General features: G+C 43.5%; 1 protein-coding gene and 1 pseudogene across 7 annotated transcripts in view; one reads left to right on the forward strand and one right to left on the reverse strand.

Annotated features, from left to right (window-relative positions):
• Window positions 1-700: 700 nt before the first annotated feature.
• Window positions 701-22,214, forward strand: part of NDEL1 (nudE neurodevelopment protein 1 like 1) — a 62,480-nt gene continuing 40,966 nt past the window's right edge. For 2 of the 7 annotated variants that reach the window (XM_042256671.2, XM_042256673.2), the window contains exons 1-3: window positions 701-888; window positions 6,913-7,173; window positions 8,940-9,006. Coding sequence is in view for 2 of the 7 variants with exons in the window: in XM_042256668.2 (XP_042112602.2) it covers window positions 20,808-20,933 (126 nt within the window). In the remaining 5 variants the exon portion in view is untranslated. Of the gene's footprint in view, window positions 889-6,912; window positions 7,174-8,915; window positions 20,934-22,214 lie in introns of those variants that run through there. The other 5 variants (XM_042256672.2, XM_027974909.3, XM_042256668.2 and 2 more) reach the window with 3 other exon arrangements.
• On the reverse strand, window positions 6,433-7,764 carry LOC114117007 (ubiquitin-conjugating enzyme E2 B-like; annotated as a pseudogene).

The following is a 22,214-nucleotide window of genomic DNA, read 5'->3' on the forward strand; positions in this document are numbered from 1 at the left end:
TTTTCTTAAAAACAAAAATAACAAATAGGAGCCATATTTTAAACATAAATATTTACTCTCACCTCATTCTGAGCATCCATACTGTGAAATCACAGGTCTGATGTTCTAATCATATTTTAATGAACAGCAATATGAATACATAATAAGCAAAAAAAAGATTCACTTGGGTACCACCGGAAGCGGTGGCGTGCATAGGCCTCTGAACACGCTGATCTGAGACGTGCACGGAGCTTTGCACACCCTGATCTGAAACGTATGAATGGGGATGAGGACCCTGGGAGCTACAGAGGCTCAGGATGGTCTCAGAGCTGAAAGGGTCCACTTCAGGACTCTTGAAGGCTGAGCCCAAGGCTGGTTTCAGTGCTTGAGAGCCCACTGGCCGGGAAGCCACAGAGTGGGATGAACCAAAGGAATCCTGCGCAAAAGAGAAAACTAGCTTGGACTTGAGGATGAACCTGGCAAGAACCGACGGTGGCTCGAGGGTACTGCGGGCTGCGGGAGGAGGCCGAAGGGAGCAGGGGTGGGGCACCGGGCGAGCAGGAAGGCTGAGTCACGTCCCAGTCGCGTACGAGCCGGCGTGGATTGCGTCCTGCAGCTAACTCACCTGGGCTGCGTGCGTCCCCGCCCCATTCCCTGCACCGTCATAAAGCGCCAGCCGCAGGGGCAGAGATGCTCTGGGACAGGTGGGGGAAGGGAAGCTAAAGAGCAGGGAAGATTTGTTCGCCGGGCGGTTCGTGGAAAGGAAACTTCGCACTTCCTAGGGGGTGGCAGCTGTAGGAGAAAGACTGTTTGAAATTAGCCCTTTGTTGGAGGATTTTCTCAGCCTTCACTCTTCATCCGGAGCTGAATGCCTCACTGACAGCTGAGAGTGCTCAGTGCTTGAGACAGGTAAGGCCAGGGTCAGGGAGGAAAAAAATCAGGAATCAGGAGAGGAAAAAAAATGTTCTTTTGTAAATAAAAATAGTGCTTCGTGTTGAAAAAAAGTGGAAATTTCATAAAAAGCACACATGAAAACATCAGCTTTATGCCACCTCTACAGATAAATATTATAAATATTTTTGTTTATTCTTTCAGCTCCTATATATATAGCTATGCTAAAAATAATTATATATTATGTATAATTATAGCATGTAATGATTTTAGAATAAGTGGAATCACACTGAATAAACACTTTTAGGACCTGACTTTTTCAGCACCTGAAAACTTTATTTTCTTTTACACCCTTATTTTTAATGGATTGTTGTTCAGTTTCTGAGTTGTATCCGACTCTTTTGGACCCAATGGACTGCAGCATATCAGGTTTTCCTGTCCTTCACTATCTCTTGGAGTTTGCTCAAACTCATGTCCATTGAGTCGATGATATAGTCATTTATTTAATTAATGTATCTATCGATTGACATTTAAGTTTCCAATTTCCCCCTATTATAAAATTTTCTGTAATGTGTTTTTTTAATTGCAAAATCTTGGTGTTATTTCCTTTATCAAACCTAAAAATAAACAGCCAATTATATTGCTAGCAAATAAAAAGTTTTTGTTTTCTTTTTTCCAGAATAGTAGAGAAATTGCAATTTGGGGCAAGAAAGCTATAGCAAAAGTCATAGGCAAGTCCAACAAAGGAGAGGAATGTTACTTTGTAGAGCAAAAGGAGGCAGTTGGAGTTAATATGAAGAAAGTCCACTGGGGGAAAAGGAGAGTTCAGGCTGGAGGGCACTTCCCATTGGCTGGTCTGGTTGCTGGGTGAGAAAAATTCTTCCTTTTGGGGTCTGTAATTGATGTGGAGTGGTAGCATGTGAGAGTTCTCCCTTCTGGCCACCCAACTTCATTTAATTTAATTAATTAATTTAATAGCTTTTGGCCACACCACAGGGCATGCAGGATCTTGGTTCCCTGATTAGGGATCCACCCCATGCCCCTTGTAGTGGAAGTGGGGAGTCTTAACCACTGGACCAGCAGGGAAGTCCCTCAGCTTCATTTTAAATGGGAATTCCCTGGCAGTCCAAAGGTTAGGACCCGAGTTTTTACTGCTGAGGCCTTGCAGGCCAGCCAAAAAAGAAAAAAAGAGGTTTCCTTTCTTCTGTTTCACACTTTAAATAATTATTAGAAATGGAATGGAGGAGTCAAAGTATAATATAATTTTAAAGACATGGTAAAAATTGTCAAATTCCCTTTCATAAACTGTGCCAATTTAAACTTCCTCCAGTAGCATATGAAATTGCCTTGTCTCACCCACCTTGCTTGGGTATTATTATAAATTGGTCTTTACCCCACTCTCCCCAGTACGTTCAAGAAAGTAGATGGAGAACTAGAAACAATTTTTTTTAAAGAACTAAGTGGAAATTCTAGAATCAAAAAATACAATTCCTTAAAAAAACCACAACTCTATAGATGGGTTTAACAACAGGTTACTATTATTATTGTTGTGTTGATTATTTTTTGGCCACATTGTGTGTCTTGTGAGATCTTAGTTCCCCAACCAGGGATTGAATCTGTGTCACAGCAGTGAAAGCGCTGAATCCCAACCACTGGACTGCCAGGGAATTCCCAGGTTAGATATAACAGAAGACAGGATTAGTAAACTGAAAGCTAAGTGGGCAGAAAATACTCAGTCTGAAGGATGGGACTGGGGTTGGGAGGAAGATGGAAAATACAGAAAAGAGCATAAGAGAATATGGAATGTGATGTAAAGGTCTAAATACATTTAAAAGAGTGACTTGTTCAGAAGCAATAGATGAAGAGTTATGGATCACAAATTTTACAATATTAGTAAAAAACATTCAACCACAAATTCAAGAAACTCTACAAATCTCCAACAAAATACATACCACTCCCCCCCCAAAAAATCGCTACCTGACCGCACTGTAGTAAAACTTCTGAAAACCAAAGTCAAAGATAATTTTGAAAAATTGTCTGAGAAGAAAAGACACATCACCTTCAGAGAAGCAAAATAGTACATCTGATTTCCAAGATAAATGTGCAATCCAAGAGAGGGTGCATGCCAAGACTACATGCTAGAACCTTTTAAGGACTGAAAGAAAATAGCTGCCAACCTAGAATTTTATTCAGAGAAAAGTATTCTTAAAAAATATAGGTGGAGGGACTTCCTTGGTGGTCCAGTGGTTAAGACTGTGCACTTCCAATGCAGGGGGCGGGGTTTGATCCCTGTTCAAGGGAACTAAGATCCCACATGCAGGGTGGCTTGGCCAAAAAAAAAAAAAAGAAGGTGGAATGAAGTTTACAGATGAAAATAGAATTCACTGCTGAAAGAGCTTCACTAAAAGTCCCGAAATAAACAAATGAAACTACTAAATAATGTTCTTTTTTTATTTTTAATTTTTATTGGGGGTAGAGGACGTTCTTTAGGCAGAATGAAAATGATACCCGTGGAAGCAAAATCATACAGGAATGAATGAATGACGGGAGGTAAATGAGTGGGGAAAATACATGAGTATTGATTGCATAAAATAAAAATAATATCTTTAGAGTTTAAAAATTCATAAAAATTAAAATACTTGATGAAAATAGAAAGCAGGAGGAGGATAAATGGAGTTAAATTGTAATCTTGCATTACTCTGGGAGTGGGATTGCTTGATAACCATTAAAATGATAATGAAGCACTAAAAATAATAAAAGTATAATTAGGATAATGGAAAAAGCAATAATTTAAAAAATCTAATTCAAAAGAAGAAAGGTTTAAAATAGGGACACTTTTTAAAAATGTCTTTGACTAATGGCATTTCTTCCATTATGAGCTTACCTATATCTTTTGCATAATACTCTATTTAGATATTTTCCTTCTGTGATTGATTTTAGATAGATATAAACAGAGGTAAATAGAAATATGTCCATGTGAATGTCCACGTGAATATGTCCATGTGAATTCTTTCTTATACAGATCAGTTTAAAATCTTTATGCCTTGTTTGTAACTCTAAGGTCTTGGTTCCTCCACTTGCTTTGATGTTACTGAAAACAGAAATGGTCACGTCTTAGGCTTTGCACCCCTGATGAGCTGAACTGTATTGAGGTCAGGGAGTAAGCAAACATGAAGTGCGGTACTGCTGTCATTTAGCCAGCAAGGAGTTATCTGAATCAGTGATAAGAATAACGAATGGTGAGTGTTGAAGGGTAAAGAAGGAAGAGAAATAAACTGCTGGGAAAAACTACAGAAGTCCCCAAGAGAAGGTTTAGCCCCTGCAGACAAGTAGCTGCCTCTCTGGGACAGGATGCCCGGAGCAGAAACGTGTGCTGCATAGCTTAGCATGACCAGAAGGTGGCGCTCTAAAGCCATCCTATTGCTCTCTGAACTTCCAAAGTTGAGATTTTGCGTGAGGACTTAGAAAGCGGAAACTGAGGCGAGAGGAGCCCCAGAGCCCTAAATTTTTGTCTCTGTTCTTTCTCTAGAGGCAAAACCCCCAAGATCTAGAGCCCTGCGGGGTTCTTTGTCTATGCTTACTTTGCTTGTGGGTCCGTGTCTTGTGCTACCCATTCAATTCAATTTAGACCAAGGCTCAAATCTTGATGAGCAAACCAATCACCTGGTTCTCTTGTGAAAATGCAAATTCTAATTTAGTGGGACTGGGGTGGGGCCTGAGGCTCTGCATTTCTAATCAGCCCTCTGGTGATGACTCAGGCTCAGTAGTTCCAAAACTTTGAACAGGCTAACTACAAAACTCCCTTCTCTGTGAGACATGGAGGTGGGAGAGTGTATAGCTTCCTGGAATAAAATCCCACTGAAATGCCTGCAAGTTAAAGTTGGGCCAGTTGTGTGACCTCTTTGGGGCTCAGTTTCCTCATCTGTAAAATGGGAATAGCAACAGCCTTTACTTGGAGAGTTATTTGAGGGTTAAAGCAGGATATTATATGTAAATCACTTAGCACACAGGAATTCTCTGGTCAGTGGTTAGGATGCACCGATTCCACTGCAGAGGGTGTGGGTGCAATCCCTGTTGGGGGAAGTAAGAGTCCATGAACTGTGCATTGCGGCCAAAACAAAACATACTGAGCACAGAGCCTGGCACCCAGTAAGCTTCAACAAGGCCTGGGGTATACTAAGAGAAATGTGGAGGTGGGCAGACTTGGTGGGGTGGTAAGTTGGAGGGAACAAGAGGTGAGGGGCAAGGACTTCCCTGCTAGTCCAGTGGTTAAGAATTCTTGCAATGCTAGGGAACAGGGCTTGATCTGTCACTTCATGGCAAATAGATGGGGAAACAGTGGAAACAGTGACAGACTTCCTTTTTCTTGGGCTCCAAAATCACTGCAGATGGTGACTGCAGCTACTAAATTAAAAGACGCTTGCTCCTTGGAAGAAAAGCTATGACAAATCTAGACAGCATATTAAAAAGCAGACATTACTTTGCCAACAAAGGTCCGTCTAGTCAATGCTATGGTTTTTCCAGTAGTCATGTATGGATGTGAGAGTTGGAACATAAAGAATGCTGAACGCTGAAGAAATGATACTTTTGAACTGTGGTGTTGGAGAAGACTCTTGAGAGTTCCTTGGACTGCAAAGAGATCCAACCAATCCATCCTAAAGGAAAGCAATCCTGAATATTCATTGGAAGGACTGATGCTGAAGCTGAAGCTTCAATAGTTTGGCCACCTGATGTGAAGAGCTGACTCACTGGAAAAGACCCAGATGCTGGGAAAGATTGAAGGCAGGAGGAGAAGGGGATGACAGAGGACAAGATGGCTGGATGGGATCACTGACTCAATGGACATGAGTTTGAGCAAGCTCCGGGAGATGGTGAAGGACAAGGAAGCCTGGTATGCTGCAGTTCTTGAGGTCGCAAAGAGTTGGACATGACTAAGTGACTGAACAACAACAGGGAACTAAGATCCCACATGCCATGGAGGAACTAAGATCCCACATGCCATGGAGCAACTAAGCCTGTGAGCCACAGCTGAGAATCCTTGCACCATAATGAAAGATCCCATGTGCTGCAACTAAGACCCGATTCAACCAAAAAAAAAAAGTTATTAAGAAAAAGGTGAGGGGCGATCCTTAAGAAGATGTCATCTCAGCTATCAAGATATCTGTCATCTGAAAAAAAGGGGACCAGGGAGCTGAGGACAGAAAGCCAGTTGGAGGGCTGGTCTCCCAATCAGGTGGCAAACCTTAGGCTGCTTTTGAGGGAGATTTAAGTATTTTGCAAGCTACCCAGGCTTTCTTCTAGAGATGAGAGCAGGAAGCAGGATTTCCAGGCAGCTCAAGCTACAGCATTCAGCATCTTCCCCCACTTCACATCTTTAGTGCTTTTAGGGATTTGAGAGGAACTAAGAGGAGCCAAGGATCACCCAGGTCCTGCCTTCCTGCAAGGCTTTGCCACAGCCTGCACAACTGTTGCTATGGCGACCTCAGCCCAGGTGCAGGAGTTTACCAGAATGCTTTAAATAGGATGGTGTTACCATAGCATCTTTTTTTTGTGCACTGAAGATACATATTTTAACAGCTTTACATGTAATATTCATATATAAAAAAACTTCAAGTGCTTTCAATTTAAAAAAATCTAAAAATTCCAAAATAAGGCATTCAATATTTGAAAAAAGTACAGATGTACAAAGTGTTATTCTGTCATGAAAGCTCCACGCCAACATTATACACTTGGGAAGAAAATACAAATAGAATATATTACAAATTTATGTAAGCAATAACTTAGTTCATACCATGCAACAAAAAGTACATTCATCAAGATACACAAGCTTTTGTTATGTTCTAAATTGAAGGACTTTTTTTTCCCCCTGCAGAATCCTTAAAACTGGTGGCACTTGAAATATGTTAGCCTTTCTACTGAGAGGTAAATTACAACAATGATGAAAAAGATTAACAGATCATTTGTGTATTATGAATCATTCCAGCCTTATTCAACAATGGCCAAAACTCCTTTCTCATATTCTCATTTGTTTTCCTGATAAAGCTGTGCTGCCTGATTATTGGCTGGACTATTTGGATTCAGTTCATCCAGCAGAGACTAAATTGGTGTTAAGATAGAAGATCGGACTCCACCAATTCTGAAGGATACCTAAACACCTAACAGTTGGCATTTTATTTGGATATTCTTCAGAAAATTCTATTACTAGTTTAAAAGTATCATCTTCAAAGAGTGTCCCTTCTGGTCCAAATATAATTGCATTGCACTGCAAGATGTTTTCAGATGGTGCGCTACTGACACCCACAGGTGAGTCCTTTTACCATCAGCTGAAATCCTGCATAAGCCTCCTGTAGGCTGGAGACACGGAGAAGGCGATGGCACCCCACTCCAGTACTCTTGCCTGGAAAATCCCATGGGCGGAGGAGCCTGGTAGGCTGCAGTCCATGGGGTTGCGAAGAGTTGGACACCACTGAGCGACTTCACTTTCACTTTTCACTTTCATGCATTGGAGAAGGAAATGGCAACCCACTCCAGTTGTTCTTGCTTGGAGAATCCCAGGGACGGGGGAGCCTGGTGGGCTGCCGTCTATGGGGTTGCACAGAGTCGGACACGACTGAAGTGACTTAGCAGCAGCAGCAGCAGCCCCAGGCTGGAGACAACATGATCCTGAGCTGCCCTGAGGTCAGTCTGAAACCTTCATAGCATCTTAAAAGTCCATGAACATTTATGGACTAACTTCCAGTGCTCTGGTAGATGCTCCTGGGAAAACAGAGACAAATCCATGCAGCCCTTACCCTCCCTGGGTGACCTTGGGGAGATAGACAGCTCCATGGGAAGGAATTATCGGTGAAGGGCCTCAGTCGTAGTTCTTAACCGTGGTGCTTCTCCGACATGGTGGGACCCAGTGACACATTTGACCTGCAGCCACTGTGGAGGCGAGAAGTGACTCCAGACCAGGGTGGCATGACCTGCCAAAGACTTAAGGAGTGGGTCAGATTTGGAGAGGCAGAAAGGAGGGGGGATGCCACCAACCACTGAAGGGAATAATGGGATGTATGTGAAGCCAATTACACACATTATCTCATTTAAGCCCAAACAATGCCATGAGGTCAGTACTGGTGTCACCTCCATTTCATTTTGCAAAGATGAGACACAGAGACACACAGCAACTCATTCAAGGTCTTGCCACCAAAAGTGGTAGGCGGAGGCTACTTCCCTCTGACTTCCCATTTTTTCTCTGAAGCCACAGGTGTGCTTTGCCAGGTTCTGGGCATCTCCTGTGTGCTCAGTTTCACAGACGTGTCTGACTCTTTTGCGATCCCATGGACTGTACCCCACCATGCTCCTCTGTTCATGGAATTTTCCAGGCAAGAATATATGGGTTGCCATACCCTCCTCCAAGGGATTGTCCCAACTCAGGGATTGAACCTGAGTCTCCTGTGTCTTCTGCACTGCAGGTGGATTCTTTACTGAGTGAGCCACTGGGGAAGCCCTACCTTTTATTTATTATTTTTGGCTACACTAGGTCTTTGTTGTGGCACATGGGCTTTCTCTAGCTGTGAGCAGGGGGTTACTCTCTTGTGGTCCATGCGCTTCTCTTTGCAGTGGCTTCTCTTGTTATGGAGCAAGGGCTCTAGGGCGCTAGTGCTTCAGCTCAGTAGTTGTGGAGCATGGGCTTAGTTGCTCTGGGGCATGTGGGATCTTGGTTTGCAGACCAGGGATCGAACCTAGGTTGGCAGGTGGATTCTTACCACTGAATCAACAGGGATCCTGCATCTCCTACCCTTAATGTGGGAAAGCTCTCCTCCTTGCTTTTCCCCTCTAATACAGGGCTGGAGACAGACAAAGGGGAAGCTTGAAGTTCTGGCTAAAGAGTTAGGGATTGAGTTTCTTTTTCTCCTTCCTCAACCCTGAAGTCTTGCTCAATAGCAGCTGAGCAGTGGGGCTGCAAGGTTGCTTCACTTCTAGAAGGCCGGCCGCAGCCTTCCTGGCCCAAACCCACTTCCGGTCTTCGTGCCTCTTTTGTCACAAGGTGATTCTCACACTTCCTGTTGATTTCCACTTTGTTTCAGCTGCTTCAGCTCCAGCCACTTTGTGCTGCTGTTGATCTGATCTGCGAGGCCTGGGACACAGGACCAGGTATGTTGGGATGGTGGGGACTGGGGGGTCAGCTTGGATAAGGTCTGGGCCAGATCAGGGCCAGAGTGGGGGGCTCCTGGTAGACCCTTTCTGTCCATTGTGGGGGACTGTCAGAGGCTGGGGTCAGTTTGTGAAGTTGGTTATGTCCCTGTGAGGGATGGTACCAGGGGTGGCTTCCTGAAACCAGATCATTTGACCTCTACCCCCCTAAAATCTCATCACCTTGATTTGGTTGTGTGTTACGTGAGCTGCCCAGGTAACATTTTTCTAGGCTGTAGAGCGAGCTTCATCTCTGGGAGATGGCTTCTCTGGGATTGACTTCGACACAGCTGGTGTGATGCTTGAAAGTTTGCTGAGCTGACCGAGTTGGGGCTTGTGATTAAGTCCTGGCTCCTTGTCTTACTGACGGGCAATTCACTGTCTTCTGAACCTTTCTGGTCTACACAGTTCAAAAATGTCTCTGTTTTTTGGGATGTTGGTGATGCTTAAGCAGGATGATGATTGTGAAAGTGTTTTGTAAACTGTAAGACGGCATTCTCAGGGTGTGAGGTTACTTTCATTTTCTAAATGGAACTAGATACCTTTTTTTCCTGATTGTGGTAACTGGTGAAAATATAAACAAAGAGAAAGGGAAAATTTTTACATAATTCCAGCCCCAGAGATTATTAGTGACACTGGTATATAAAGTTCTACTTAAAAAATTGAATTTTTAAAAAATTTGATAAAATATACTGATTCAACGGATACGAACATGGGCAAACTCTGGGAGATGGTAAGGGACAGGAAGTCTGGTGTGCTGCAGTCCATGGGGTCACAAAGAGTTGGACACAACTGAGTGACTGAACAAGAACAACAAAATATACATGAAATAAAAATTAGTTTTTAAGCATACAGCTTAGTGGCATTAAGTACATTCCCATTGACATGCACCCATCACCAAGATCCATCTCCAGATTTTTTTTCTTCTCCAAGTGAAACTGTGTACCCATTAAACAGTATCTCCCTAGTCTTCCCCACCCGTCTCTGGCAACTACCACTCTACTCTCTCTTGAATGGAACCATACAGTATTTGTCCTCTGATGGCTGGCTTATTTCACATAGTGTAATGTCTTCAAGGTTCATGCATGTTGTAGCAGGTGTCAAAATTGCCTTCCTTTTTTAAAGTGAAAGTGAAGTCGCTCAGTCGTGTCTGACTCTTTGCGACCCCATGGACTATATCCTACTATATCCTATCAGGCTCCTCTGTCCATGGAATTTTCCAGGCAAGAGTACTGGAGTGGGTTGCCATTTCCTTCTCCAGGGCATCTTCCTGACGCAGGGATTGAACCCGGGTCTCCCACACTGCAAGCAGACACTTTACCCTCTGAGCTGAAAAATATTGCATTGTCTATAGACACCACATTTTGTTTATATCATCTGCTGATGGACAGGATTGCTTCCACCTTTTGGTTATTGTAAATAATGCTGCTGTGAATACGAGTGTGCAGATGGCTACTTGAGTCCTTGCTTTTAATTCTTTTTCGTATTCACAAATGGATTTGCTGAATCATATGGTAATTCTGTGTTTACTTTTTTGAGGAACTTTCAGAATGTTTTCCATAGTGGCTGTACCATTTTGGATTCCTACCAGCAATGTACAAGGGTTCCAATCTCTCTACATCCTTACCAACACTTATTTTCTGGTGGTGGTTTTTTTCTTCCTCCCAGGGGGTGTGGTATCTCGTTGTAGTTTTGATTTGTGTTTCCCTGATGATTAGTGATGTAGAGCTCCTTTTCATGTACTTGTTAGCCATCTGTATACTTCTCTGGAGAAATACCTGTTCAAGTTCTTGGCCCATTTTTAAATCGAGTTGTTTGGTATTTTTGTTATTGAGTTGTAGTAGTGGTAGTTGTAGTAGTTCTTTATATATTTTGGAAATTAACTAGACTTCTAAAACAATATTTCTTGTGTCAAACTGTATTTACTGTTCTCTAACCATTTTTAAACTTGTTTATTTATTGGCTGTGCTGGGTCTTTGCTGCCTGTGGGCTTTTCTTTAGTTTCGGGAAGTGGGGGCTACTCTTCTTTGTGGTGCTTGGGATTCTCATTGCAGTGGCTTCTCTTGTTGCAGAGCATGGGCTGTAGGGCATATGGGCTTCAGCAGTTGTGGTGCGCGGGTTCAATAGTTAGTGGTTACCCGGCTCTAGAGCTTAGGCTCAATATTTGTTGCGGGCAGACTTAGTTGCTCTGCAGCATGTGAGATCTTTCCGGATCAGGGATTCAACCTGCGTCTCCTACACTGGCAGGCAGATTCTTTACCACTGAGCCACCAGAGAAGCCCTCTTTTTTTCACTTAGTATCACTTGAGTATCATCTCATGTTAATTTATAAAATCTTCCTTGTCCTTCCTAACAGCTGTGTAGTATTCCAGTGCTTGGATTATACTATGATTTATTAAATGAGTCTCCTGGGTGTTTAGGTTGTTTCCAGTTTTGGGCATAATGATAAAACAATGCTGCAGTAAACATCACTGAACATACGTCTTTGCATATTACTTCTATAATTTCCTTAGGATAAATCCTTAATAAGTTGAGTGCTGGGTAAAAGGTTATACATATATTCACAGTTTTAATTCATTTGTCCAGATTCCTCTAATAAATGTCATACCATTTGTTTTAAATTTCATATCCACTTTTATTAAGGCAATTACAAAGATTACATTGAAGAATAGCAATTCCTTGCCTCATCTCCCCTCTTCCCAGTTCTCCCTACCACACACATTTCCAACTATTTTAGTTGTTTCTATTTCTAAATAAAGTGCCTTTATGACTAGTTTTTTCTGTTTTAGTTATCATCTATTGACTTTGTATTATGAAAAGTAAGGACACAGCACTCTTACCTAATACATTATTGCTCCCCCATCTTCCTGATATGGTTAATCACATATTTGGTGAAATTAACATTCATATAATATCCTTATTTCTCTAAAGATATTTATTAACGTTCTTTCTCTTTCCAGCTTACTTCTGCTCCCAGTATTATATTCATTACTCCTAAATTTCTTTTGTGTTATTTTGCTATTTCACATTGGAGAGTGTTTGGTGGTTCCTAGTTGAATGTTTATTTTTATGACCAGGGAACTCAAAGCTGATTGGAGGCTGTGTATGTATGTGTATGGCAGGAGTTGGGAGCTTGTTGACTGTTGGACCTGTGTGTGTGTGTGTGTGTGTGTGTGTGTGTGTGTATGGGGGGAGTTGGGAGCTTGTTGACTGTTGGACCTCTCTGAGTGATCAAGTGGACAGGCCAGGTCATGTGGTTCTGTTGAGGAAAATTCTTTGATCTCGTGCCTGGAGGGCAGGCTGCCGCATTCTTGGAGGGTCAGTAGGGGAAGGAAGCTGCCTTCTCATCATTTGATACACAGCCTTTGAAGAATCCCCCCTCCCTCTATCCACTTCCTTTTGTAGTGTAGTGACAACCTTGCCCTCTGCTATGCCCAGGCTCCCAGGTCTGGAGCTTCTCTGGTTTAATTTCGCCAGAGAAGGCTCCTCCTGCTGGGCCGGTGCTTTAGCTGGTCAGCTACCTGGGCTGTGCAGTCCGAGTGCTTTTGTAAACACACTGGTGCTTTCAACAGCCCTTCCTGTTTTCGGTCTTACCCCACTCTGCCTTCTGACGTGGCTGGTACCTCCAGTTCCTGGGCCTCTCTGCAGGTCACAGGCAGACCCCGCTCGCTTCCAGCTGGCATTCAGTTTCCAGCCTTCTCTGATACAGTCTGTCAGCTGCCACTCACCAGTCTGCTCTCCCTCTTTCAAGATACTGTTGACATCTTGCCCTCTGTGGTCTCCTTTCCTGTACTCCGTCTTGGTGGGTTTCTGCCTTTTAAAATTTCCGTCCTGCCTTTTTTTGTGGCATTTCAAGAGGAAGAGGAGATATTTAGATTCAATCCATCATGGTAACTGCTATGGTTTATAGCATTTTTCACTCGGACCAGCGTTGTCTGAGAGTGTTGGCTTCCTCACACTGTATCAGCACTGGATATTATCATTTATTTGTTTACTTGGCTGCACCTCGTGACTTCAGAATCTTAGTTCCCCAATCAGGGACTGAACCCATGCCTCCTGCAGTGGAAGCATGCAGTCCTAACCACTGGACCACCAGGGAATTCCCCTATCATTTGTTTTAAGCTCTGCTAGAAAAGGCAGAGGAACCAGAGATCAAATTGCCAACATCCACTGGATCATCAAAAAAGCAAGAGTGTTCCAGAAAAACATATATTTCTGCTTTATCAAAGGCAGAAAAGGCTTTATCAAAGCCTTTGACTGTGTGGATCACAATAAACTGTGGAAAATTCTGAAAGAGATGGGCATACCAGACCACCTGACCTGCCTCTTCAGAAACCTATATGCAGGTCATGAAGCAACAGTTAGAACTGGACATAGAACAACAGACTGGTTCCAAATAGGAAAAGGAGTACGTCAAGGCTGTATATTGTCACCCTGCTTATTTAACTTCAATGCAGAGTACATCAATGAGAAACGCTGGGATGGAAGAAGCACAAGCTGGAATCAAGATTACTGGGAGAAATATCAATAACCTCAGATATGCATACGACACCACCCTTATGGCAGAAAGTGAAGAGGAACTAAAAAGCCTCTTGATGAAAGTGAAAGAGGAGAGTGAAAAAGTTGGCTTAAAGCTCAACATTCAGAAAACAAAGATCATGGCAGCTGGTCCCATCACTTCATGGGAAATAGATGGGGAAACAGTGGAAACAGTGTCAGACTTTATTTTCTGGGGCTCCAAAATCACTGCAGATGGTGACTGCAGCCATGAAATTAAAAGATGCTTACTCCTTGGAAGAAAAGTTATGACCAACCTAGATAGCATATTGAAAAGCAGAGACATTACTTTGCCAACAAAGGTCCGTCTAGTCAAGGCTATGGTTTTTCCAGTGGTCATGTATGGATGTGAGAGTTGGACTGTGAAGAAGGCTGAGTGCCGAAGAATTGATGCTTTTGAACTGTGGTGTTGGAGAAGACTCTTGACAGTCCCTTGGACTGCAAAGAGATCCAACCAGTCCATTCTAAAGATCAGCCCTGGGTGTTCTTTAGAAGGAATGATGCTAAAGCCGAAACTCCAGCACTTTGGCCACCTCATTTGAAGAGTTGACTCATTGGAAAAGACTCTGACGCTGGGAGGGATTAAGGGCAGTAGGAGAAGGGGACGACAGAGGATGAGATGGCTGGATGGCATCACCAACTCGATGGACGTGAGTTTGAGTGAACTCTGGGAGACTGTGATGTACAGGGAGGCCTGGAGTGCTGCGATTCATGGGGTCGCAAAGAGTCAGACACGACTGAGCGACTGAACTGAATCTGCTAAGCAAATAAACAGTATCTCCTTTGTCATTTTAATTTACATTTTAAAAGTTATTAATGAAACGATTGAGAGTCTTCTCACATGTTTATTGACCATTTGTATTTCTTCAGTGAACTACCTGTGTTCATTGCTCATCTTTCTACTAGAGTAGGATAATTGTTAAATTGCTAGCATATGGCCAGCTCAGGAAAGAGGTTTGTGGTTGATTCCTTACTTTTCTGTATGTGCAGTCTCAGAAAAAACAACAGTTCTTAATGACAATGTTAGCAATTTGAACTCTTTTCTCCTTTGGATTATGAAAATGTTCACTGTAGAAAATTTGGAAGATACAGATAAACACAAAAAGAAAATATAAATCACCTAGAGATAGCTACTGGGGCTTCCCAGGTGGCGCCAGTGGTAAACAGCCCGCCTGCCAATGCAGGAGATGTAAGAGAAACAGGTTTGATCTCTGGGTCAGGAAGATCCACCGAAGGAGAGCATGGCAACCCACTCCAGTATTCTTGCCTGAAGCATCCCATGGACAGAGGAGCCTGGTGGGCTACAGTTCACAAGGTCACAAAGAACTGGACATGACTGAAGTGACTCAGCACACATGCATGCACGCACACACAGAGAGAGCTACTAAATACACCTTTCCAGTCTCTTTTCCCCCCTATAGAGATATACTTATAAAAATGCAGTCATTTTATTTTGCATTTATGCTGCCGACTTACTAATCATAATTTGTTCTCATATTGTTATACAATGTTCTATGACACAGTCATGGCTAGCCAGTCTTCCACTGTGTACAATCATTGAGTTTACTCAGTTCCCTTTGGACATTTAGGGTCTTACTGGGTTAAAATCTGCATTAACAAGTTCCTCTTTTGATCACGACTCCACCTAACCTTGTTTCCCATTGACTATCTGCTTAGCAATCTCTTTTTTTGTGGGGAAAGGATGAAGGTAAACTTTAATCCTTTTCTGGTTAAATTATGACTCATTCCAAATTAATGAATACAGACTCATGGAGCTTTTCTAGCACTTTTTTTTTTTTTCTGTAGGTCAGAGGGACAGATGGTGAACGATCACCCTAGGATACTCATTAGATTCCTCTATAGCTTTCAATTAGAGAGAAAATGATGAGTGACGAAAGCACCAGGGAGGAGAGATGTATCCAATGATGAGAAAAAAGAAACCGATCAGGCAGGCCTCTGAAAGAGAATCATCCAAGAAATAACAGCTTATAAGACAGAATCTGAAAAACAAACAAGCCTGAGAGTTCGGGAGCCAAATTCTGTCCCTGAGTCTACCACTAGCTGTGTGCCCTTGGGCAGGTTGCTCAGCCTCTCTGGTTTCCTCATTGGCATTCCTCATCTCAGGTTGATTTCTAAGTTCTCTTGTGTCTTTTGAAGTACAGACTTTGTCACACTAGCTGTGTGACCTTGGACAAGTTGCTCAGCCTCTCTGGGATATGGTGTTCTCAGCTGTAAAGTGGCAACACGTATAGCTACTTCACAGGGTTGCTGTGAATGGATATGTGTAACCCACTCATCACAGGGCCTGTCCCAGATGAAGTATCTAATAAATGAAAGCTATTTTTATCGCATGTCAATCATTATGTAAGAGGAGGGCCATCGTATCATCCCACACCCTGTGGATGGAAAGGAACTCTGTCTTCTTAAAAGCCGTTTCCAAGTCCAATCAGCAGCTGGGACACAAGCCAAGGGGCACAGTACAAAGTCACCACCAGCACAGACCTCCCTTTGTAGCGTATCCTTCCCTGAGACCTGGATGCTGTCCAGATGTAGGTCAAGTAAACACCCTCTGCTCAGCACTGATAAGTAGGATGCATGAATGTTGGTCCACAGGGGAGGCAACAGGAAACCCCACTTTCCAAATATAAAATATCCGTGAGTGTAGCAGAAGGGGAGCTGAGCCCTAAATGATATGAATCACCAAGGGAGGGATGCTATTAAGAAAAAGCTGACATCTTTTCAAGCTGTGATTAATGACCACGGAGACAGCAGGAAGAAGTCGTGGGTGTAGCCTTGCTCTTTGCTGCTGCTGACTTCTTGGACAGATTACCCTCTTCTGTAAAATCAGGAGGCTGGATTTTTGTTCCCCAAAGGACAGTCTGGGTACTACTGGTGGCACGCACAGTGATGTTATGTGGTGTACAGATAAACATTTGACATCTTGATAGTCATGTATTAACTTATGAAATAGTATGGAAAATATGACTAGCCATCAACTCTAGGATTTCATAGATATTATTTTTAATAAAGTTCATTATTTATTTTGTATTGGGGTGAAAGTGAAAGTCACTGACTCTTTGCGACCCCATAGATTACATAGTCCATGGAATTCTCCAGGCCAGAATACTGGAGTGGGAAGCTGTTCCCTTCTCTAAGGAATCTTCCCAACCCAGGGATCAAACCCAGGTTTGCTCCGCAATTGCAGGCGGATTCTTTACCAGCTGAGCTACCAGGGAAGCCCTAAGTTTATTTTTTAGAAAGTGGTCTGAGTCAAAGAAAAATTCAAAGATGATATGCAGAAATGGCAAATATTGTGAAAGTGGTAAAGTTAGAGCATGAGATGTGGTAGGCAACATAAAAGCTTCCCAAAGATGTCTAGGTCCTAATCCTCAGAACCTGTATGTTACCTTTTATGGCAAAAGGACTTCGTGGTAGTGATTAAGTTAAGGATTTAGAAATGAGATGATTCTGTCAAGAAAAGTTCTCCGAGGACCTTCACTGGTGATCCAGGGTTAGGAATCCTCCTTGCAATGCAGGGGATGGGGGTTCGACCTCTGGTCAGGGAGCTAAAGTCCCACATGCCATGGGGCAACTAAACCCACACCATGATAGCGTCTGTGAGCTGCAGTGGAAAGACCCAGCATGACACCACAAAGATCTGGGTGCCACAATGAAGACCCAACACAGCCAGATAAATAAATAAAAGATCTCTGATCTCCTGCCTAGAGGGTACAGGCTGGCATTCTGGGAGACCATCAGGGAAGGAAGCTGGAGTCTCATCATTTGACATTCAGCCTTTGAAGAATCCCTTCCTCTCTCTCTTGCTTCCTTTTATATTGAACTAATTTAGCCTGGCTTGAGCATGCCCAGTGGGGCTTCCCAGGTGGCTCAGTGGTAAAGAAACTGCCTCCCAGTGCAGGAGATGCAAGAGACACAGATGTCATTCCTGGATCGGAAAGACCCCCTGGAGAAGGGAATGGTTGCCACTGCAGTATTCTTGCCTGGAGAATCCCATGGACAGAGGAGCCTGGCAGGCTACAGTCTATGGGTTGCAAAGAGTCAGACATGACTGAGCGACTGAGCATAGTATGCCCACTGTCCTGGGTCTGGAGCTTCTCTGGTTTAGTTTCCCCAGAGAATAAACTTCCTCCTCTTCCTCCCGCTGGGCTGGATTATCTGGATGGGCCCAATGTAATCAAAAAGGTTCTTATAAGAGGGAGGTGAAAGGAGTCAGAGAAGGCATTGTGATAACAAAAAACAGCTGCTGGGGTGATGTGGCCATAAGCTAAAGAATGCTGTGGCTTCTAGAAGCTGGAAATGGCAAGGAACTGATTCTCCCTGGAGCCTCCAGAAGGGACCAGGCCTGCCAACACCTTGATGTTAGCCCCGAAAGTCTCACTTTGGACCTCTGACCTGCAGGACTGTAAGAGAATCAATGTGGGTTGTTTTAAGCACTAAGCTTGTGGTAATTTGTTACAGCAGCTTCAGGAAACGAATACAGCAGACATTAGATGCACTGGAAGGTGATTTATTCTGCAGGTTCAGCGATTCCCCGGGCGCAGCAAAGGGATGTTGGCAGGAAGAAGAATGTCCTTGGTCACTGGCCCCCATCCATCTAGGACTGGGCTGACACTGCCATCACATTGGGCAAACTGGCCAAGGAGAGGGAGGGTCTGAGCACCCCCAGGAGGGTGCTTGGAAGACAGGGTGGGTTCTGACTCACGGGAACGACCAACATTGTCATCTGGTCCAATCATCACATTTTACAGATGAAGAAACTGAGGCTCAGAGAAGGGAAGCAGAGTCACCTGTGATGGGGCTGATTTGGCAAAGAAGAACAAACACCTGAATTCCTGAGGTGCTGGGAGGGAGGAGTTGCAGGTGGGGCAGGGCTGGCTTCTCACACCAGGGTGGGGAGCCTGAGAAGGGGTGGGGCCTGCATCTTTGGCTGGGGGTGGAGGGTGGATCTTGCCACCCTTTGATCACCTCCTCTGTGTCTGGGGCCTCTTTCACATTGCTTCCTCTAGTATCTTTTTATCAGGGTTTTAATAACCATCTCTCAACATAAGACTTTGGAAAGTTGTTGAAACAGCAAGATGCTTAAAGAAAGGATTTCCTTGCTCCCCACTTATCCTGCCCCCAGCACTTTAATTAATGTCTCCTCTTCTGCCTGGCCTGCACCCCTCCAAAGGGATGCTCATTTGCTTTTCATAGAAGAGACACTTCTACTGTGATTAATAGCAAACCTGGGATGTTTTATTTCTGCATTTAAGCATTTATGGATCAAAATTGGCCTCTGTGGTCAGGACTCTCCTGAGTAAAGCCTTTTCTTCTAATTTTGAGCGGAAAATATTTTTTCATGTAAGGGCCCCAAGCCTCCTTGTAATTTTCAAAGAGGAGGGATTTCCCTGGAGGTCCAGTGGTTAAGCCTGCACTTTCCAATGCAGGGCATGCAGGTTTGATCCCTCGCTGGGGAGTGAAGATCCTATATGCCTTGAGGCCTGAGGCAAAAAAAAAAAAAAAAAGTAAAACAGAAGCAATATTGTAACACATTCAACAAAGACTTTAAAGACAGTCCATATTAAAAAAAAAAATCTTTAAAAAAAACAAGACAAACCCCCAAAGTGGACATCAAGGCCTGTGTTGTTATTATACAGAAATAGATGAAAACTAATGTGAAATTTCCTCTGAGATCCCATGGGCTGTCATTTTACCATAATAGGTTGTAATGATAAATGGTCAAGGTATCATTCCCCTATCATTAGACAATGGTCACCAGGCAAGCAATCCCTGGAGAAGCAATCCTTACATTCCAGATTAGTTACGGTTGACATCCCAGGTGGTTCTACCAAAGCCCCAAATATCATTATGCTGTCAGTTAAAGGATGTGCAGAAGGTATGGCATCGGAAAGATTGTAGGGGGGTGCCCTGGTGGCACAGTGGGTAAGAATCTACCTGTCAATGCAGGGGACACAGTTTTGATCCCTAATCCAGGAAGATTCCACATGCTGGGGAGCATCTAAGCCCGTGCGCCACAATTACTAAGCCTGTGCTCTAGAGCCTGTGAGCCGCAACTCCTGAGCCCTTGAGCTCTAGCGCCTGTGCTCTGCAATAAGAGAAGCCACAGCAATGAGAAGCCCGCGCACCACAACGAAGAGTAGCCCCTGCTCACCGCAACTGGAGAAAAGCCCACGTGCAGCCATGAAGACCAAGCGCAGGCAAAAAGAAAAAAAAAAGTTTCCTTAAAAAAAATAAACTGTAGGGTGGAAGCTTTACACCTGTGGAATCAACACATACATGTTTACAGGAGAGAATAACATCAGATTGGGCTAACTAGGGAGTCAAGAGGGGAAGGACTTTTTTTTTTGTTGGCTGCACCACATGGCTTATGGGATCTTAGTTCTCCGACCAGGGATCAAACTTGTGCCCACAACAGGGGAAGAGTGGAGTCTTAACCACTGGACCACCAGGCAATTCCTAATTGCTCAATTTTTATTAGGGGAGTTTTTAAAATAGAGAGTTCTAAATTATAAAAGTGCTCTGATGAAAGAAAAAAATGGAGAAAGCAGAAGAGAGCAATGAAAATAACTTATACACTGCAAGTTTTTATTCTTCAACAAATGCTAAGAGCCTTCCACATGCCAGGTGCTGTCTTAAATGCCATCCTAAATATAAAATATTGAAAAGCTCTGTCTCCTTTTTTCTTCCTCAGTACTTATCACTGCCTGACATGCTAATGTTTTTTAATTTTTGGTTTCCATTCTTTCTCTTCCCTAAGCTTGTTTTGTTGCCTGCTGTATCTCTGGGGCCTAGAAGTGTCAGGCACTCAATTATATTCATTTAATGGTTGAATTAATGATCTTTTATTCCTGGTAACTTTGACTCATTGGTTTACTGGTCATGGGAATTTGGCTGAATTGCCTGATGACAATCAGCTTAGGTTGCTGGTAAGAAACACTCCATTTTTCTTCCTAGCCCTGTCATTCCATTAGAATGGTTTGGAAGTAGGCAAAACTGGTGCCACCTTATCTGTGCAAAGGTGTATGAGCAGATACTGCTTTTGTCTGGGGATAGTCACACTGTTTATGTAGGTGTGATGTTAACAGCCCTTGGCGTTGCCAGGTGTTAACCCAATTAGCAATTAACAGTGTTATGCCAGGCTGTTCCGTGGAGGCGGCTGTCACTCTGGGGTGTGGGTAGGGACCATGAAGGGGCTGGGGTGGGGGACAGGGCTGACAGTGAAGACCGGCGCTCAGAGGAGTGTAGGCTCTGAAGCCAGGAAGCCCAGTAGGCTACAGACAGTTCTGGAACAGGAGGAGTCTGCTATTCAGGTAGGCTTCTGGGGAAGAAATGGGGCAGCCCCAAGAAATTCACGGGGCACAGCAGGATCTCAGGTTCCACCAACTGAGGGAAGAGACTCTGGCAACATCAGTTCGTCCCCCTGGATGAGGACAAGGGTAGCTTTCCTTCCAGCTACCAGGAACGGGGGCAACACCCTGGCAGGAAGGCCTTTTGCACGCTCAACCTAAATTGTCCTCATTTTTCATACCTGCAAGAGCCCTTTTCAAGGCTCTCAGAGCGGGGACCCTACCTCCCCCAGCCCCGCCCTGGCTAGGGCAGAAGCAGGCTGCATTTTCAGACATACCACGCAAGGGAAGGAATGGCAAGGAGGTTTGGAACCTAAACCCCTGATAGCAAATTCTCAGCATACCCATGTCCTGCCTTTCTGTTGACTTAACAGCTAAATTCTGAAGGAAGCACTGATTGGGAGTCTGAGTTGCTTTGGATAATTGGTGAGCTCCGTTTGCTCAAGATGCTACCGAAGATGCAATAAAAGCAACAAAGAATTTTCTTTTCCCTTTGGCACAGGAATACCCTAGGCTGAGCTGTTGATGGCTGGCTGGGTCAAGGGTTAGGGACCCACCAGAAGTGGGAATTTTAAAGTTATTTAAAAAAATTTATTTATTTGGCTGCATCAGGTCTTTTGCAGCATTCAAACTCAGTTGTGACATGTGGGATCTAGTTCCCTGACCAGGGATCAAACCCAGGCCCCCTGCATTGGGAACAGAGAGTCTTATCCACTGGATGACCAGGGAGGTCCCTAAAAAAATATTTTATTGAAGTATAGTTGATTTACAATGTTGTATTAATTTTTGCAGTACAGAAAAGTGATTCAGTTATATATATAAAATACATAGTTTCATAGTCTTTATGAAACCATTATGGCTTATCACAGGATATTGAGTATAGTTTTCTGTTATACAATAGGACCTTGTTGTTTATCTGTTCTGTATAAATATGCAGTTTGCATCTGCTAATCCCAAACTCCTGCCTCCACCTTTCCTCCCCCTTGACAACCACATCTATTCTGTACATCTGTGAGTTTCTTTGTTTTGCAGATAAATTCATTTGTGTCATATTTCAGACTCCAGATATAAATGATATGATATGTCTCTTACTTCATTTAGTATGATAATCTCTAGGTCCATCCATGTTGCTGCAAATGGTATTATTATTTCATTCTTTTTTATGGCTGAGTAATATTCCATTGTATGTGTGCCTGCATAGATCTATCCATGGATCTCTCTCTATATATCCAGATTATATCTAGA

This window comes from Ovis aries, chromosome 11, assembly GCF_016772045.2.
Source record: "Ovis aries strain OAR_USU_Benz2616 breed Rambouillet chromosome 11, ARS-UI_Ramb_v3.0, whole genome shotgun sequence".
Classification (NCBI taxonomy): Eukaryota; Metazoa; Chordata; class Mammalia; order Artiodactyla; family Bovidae; genus Ovis; species Ovis aries.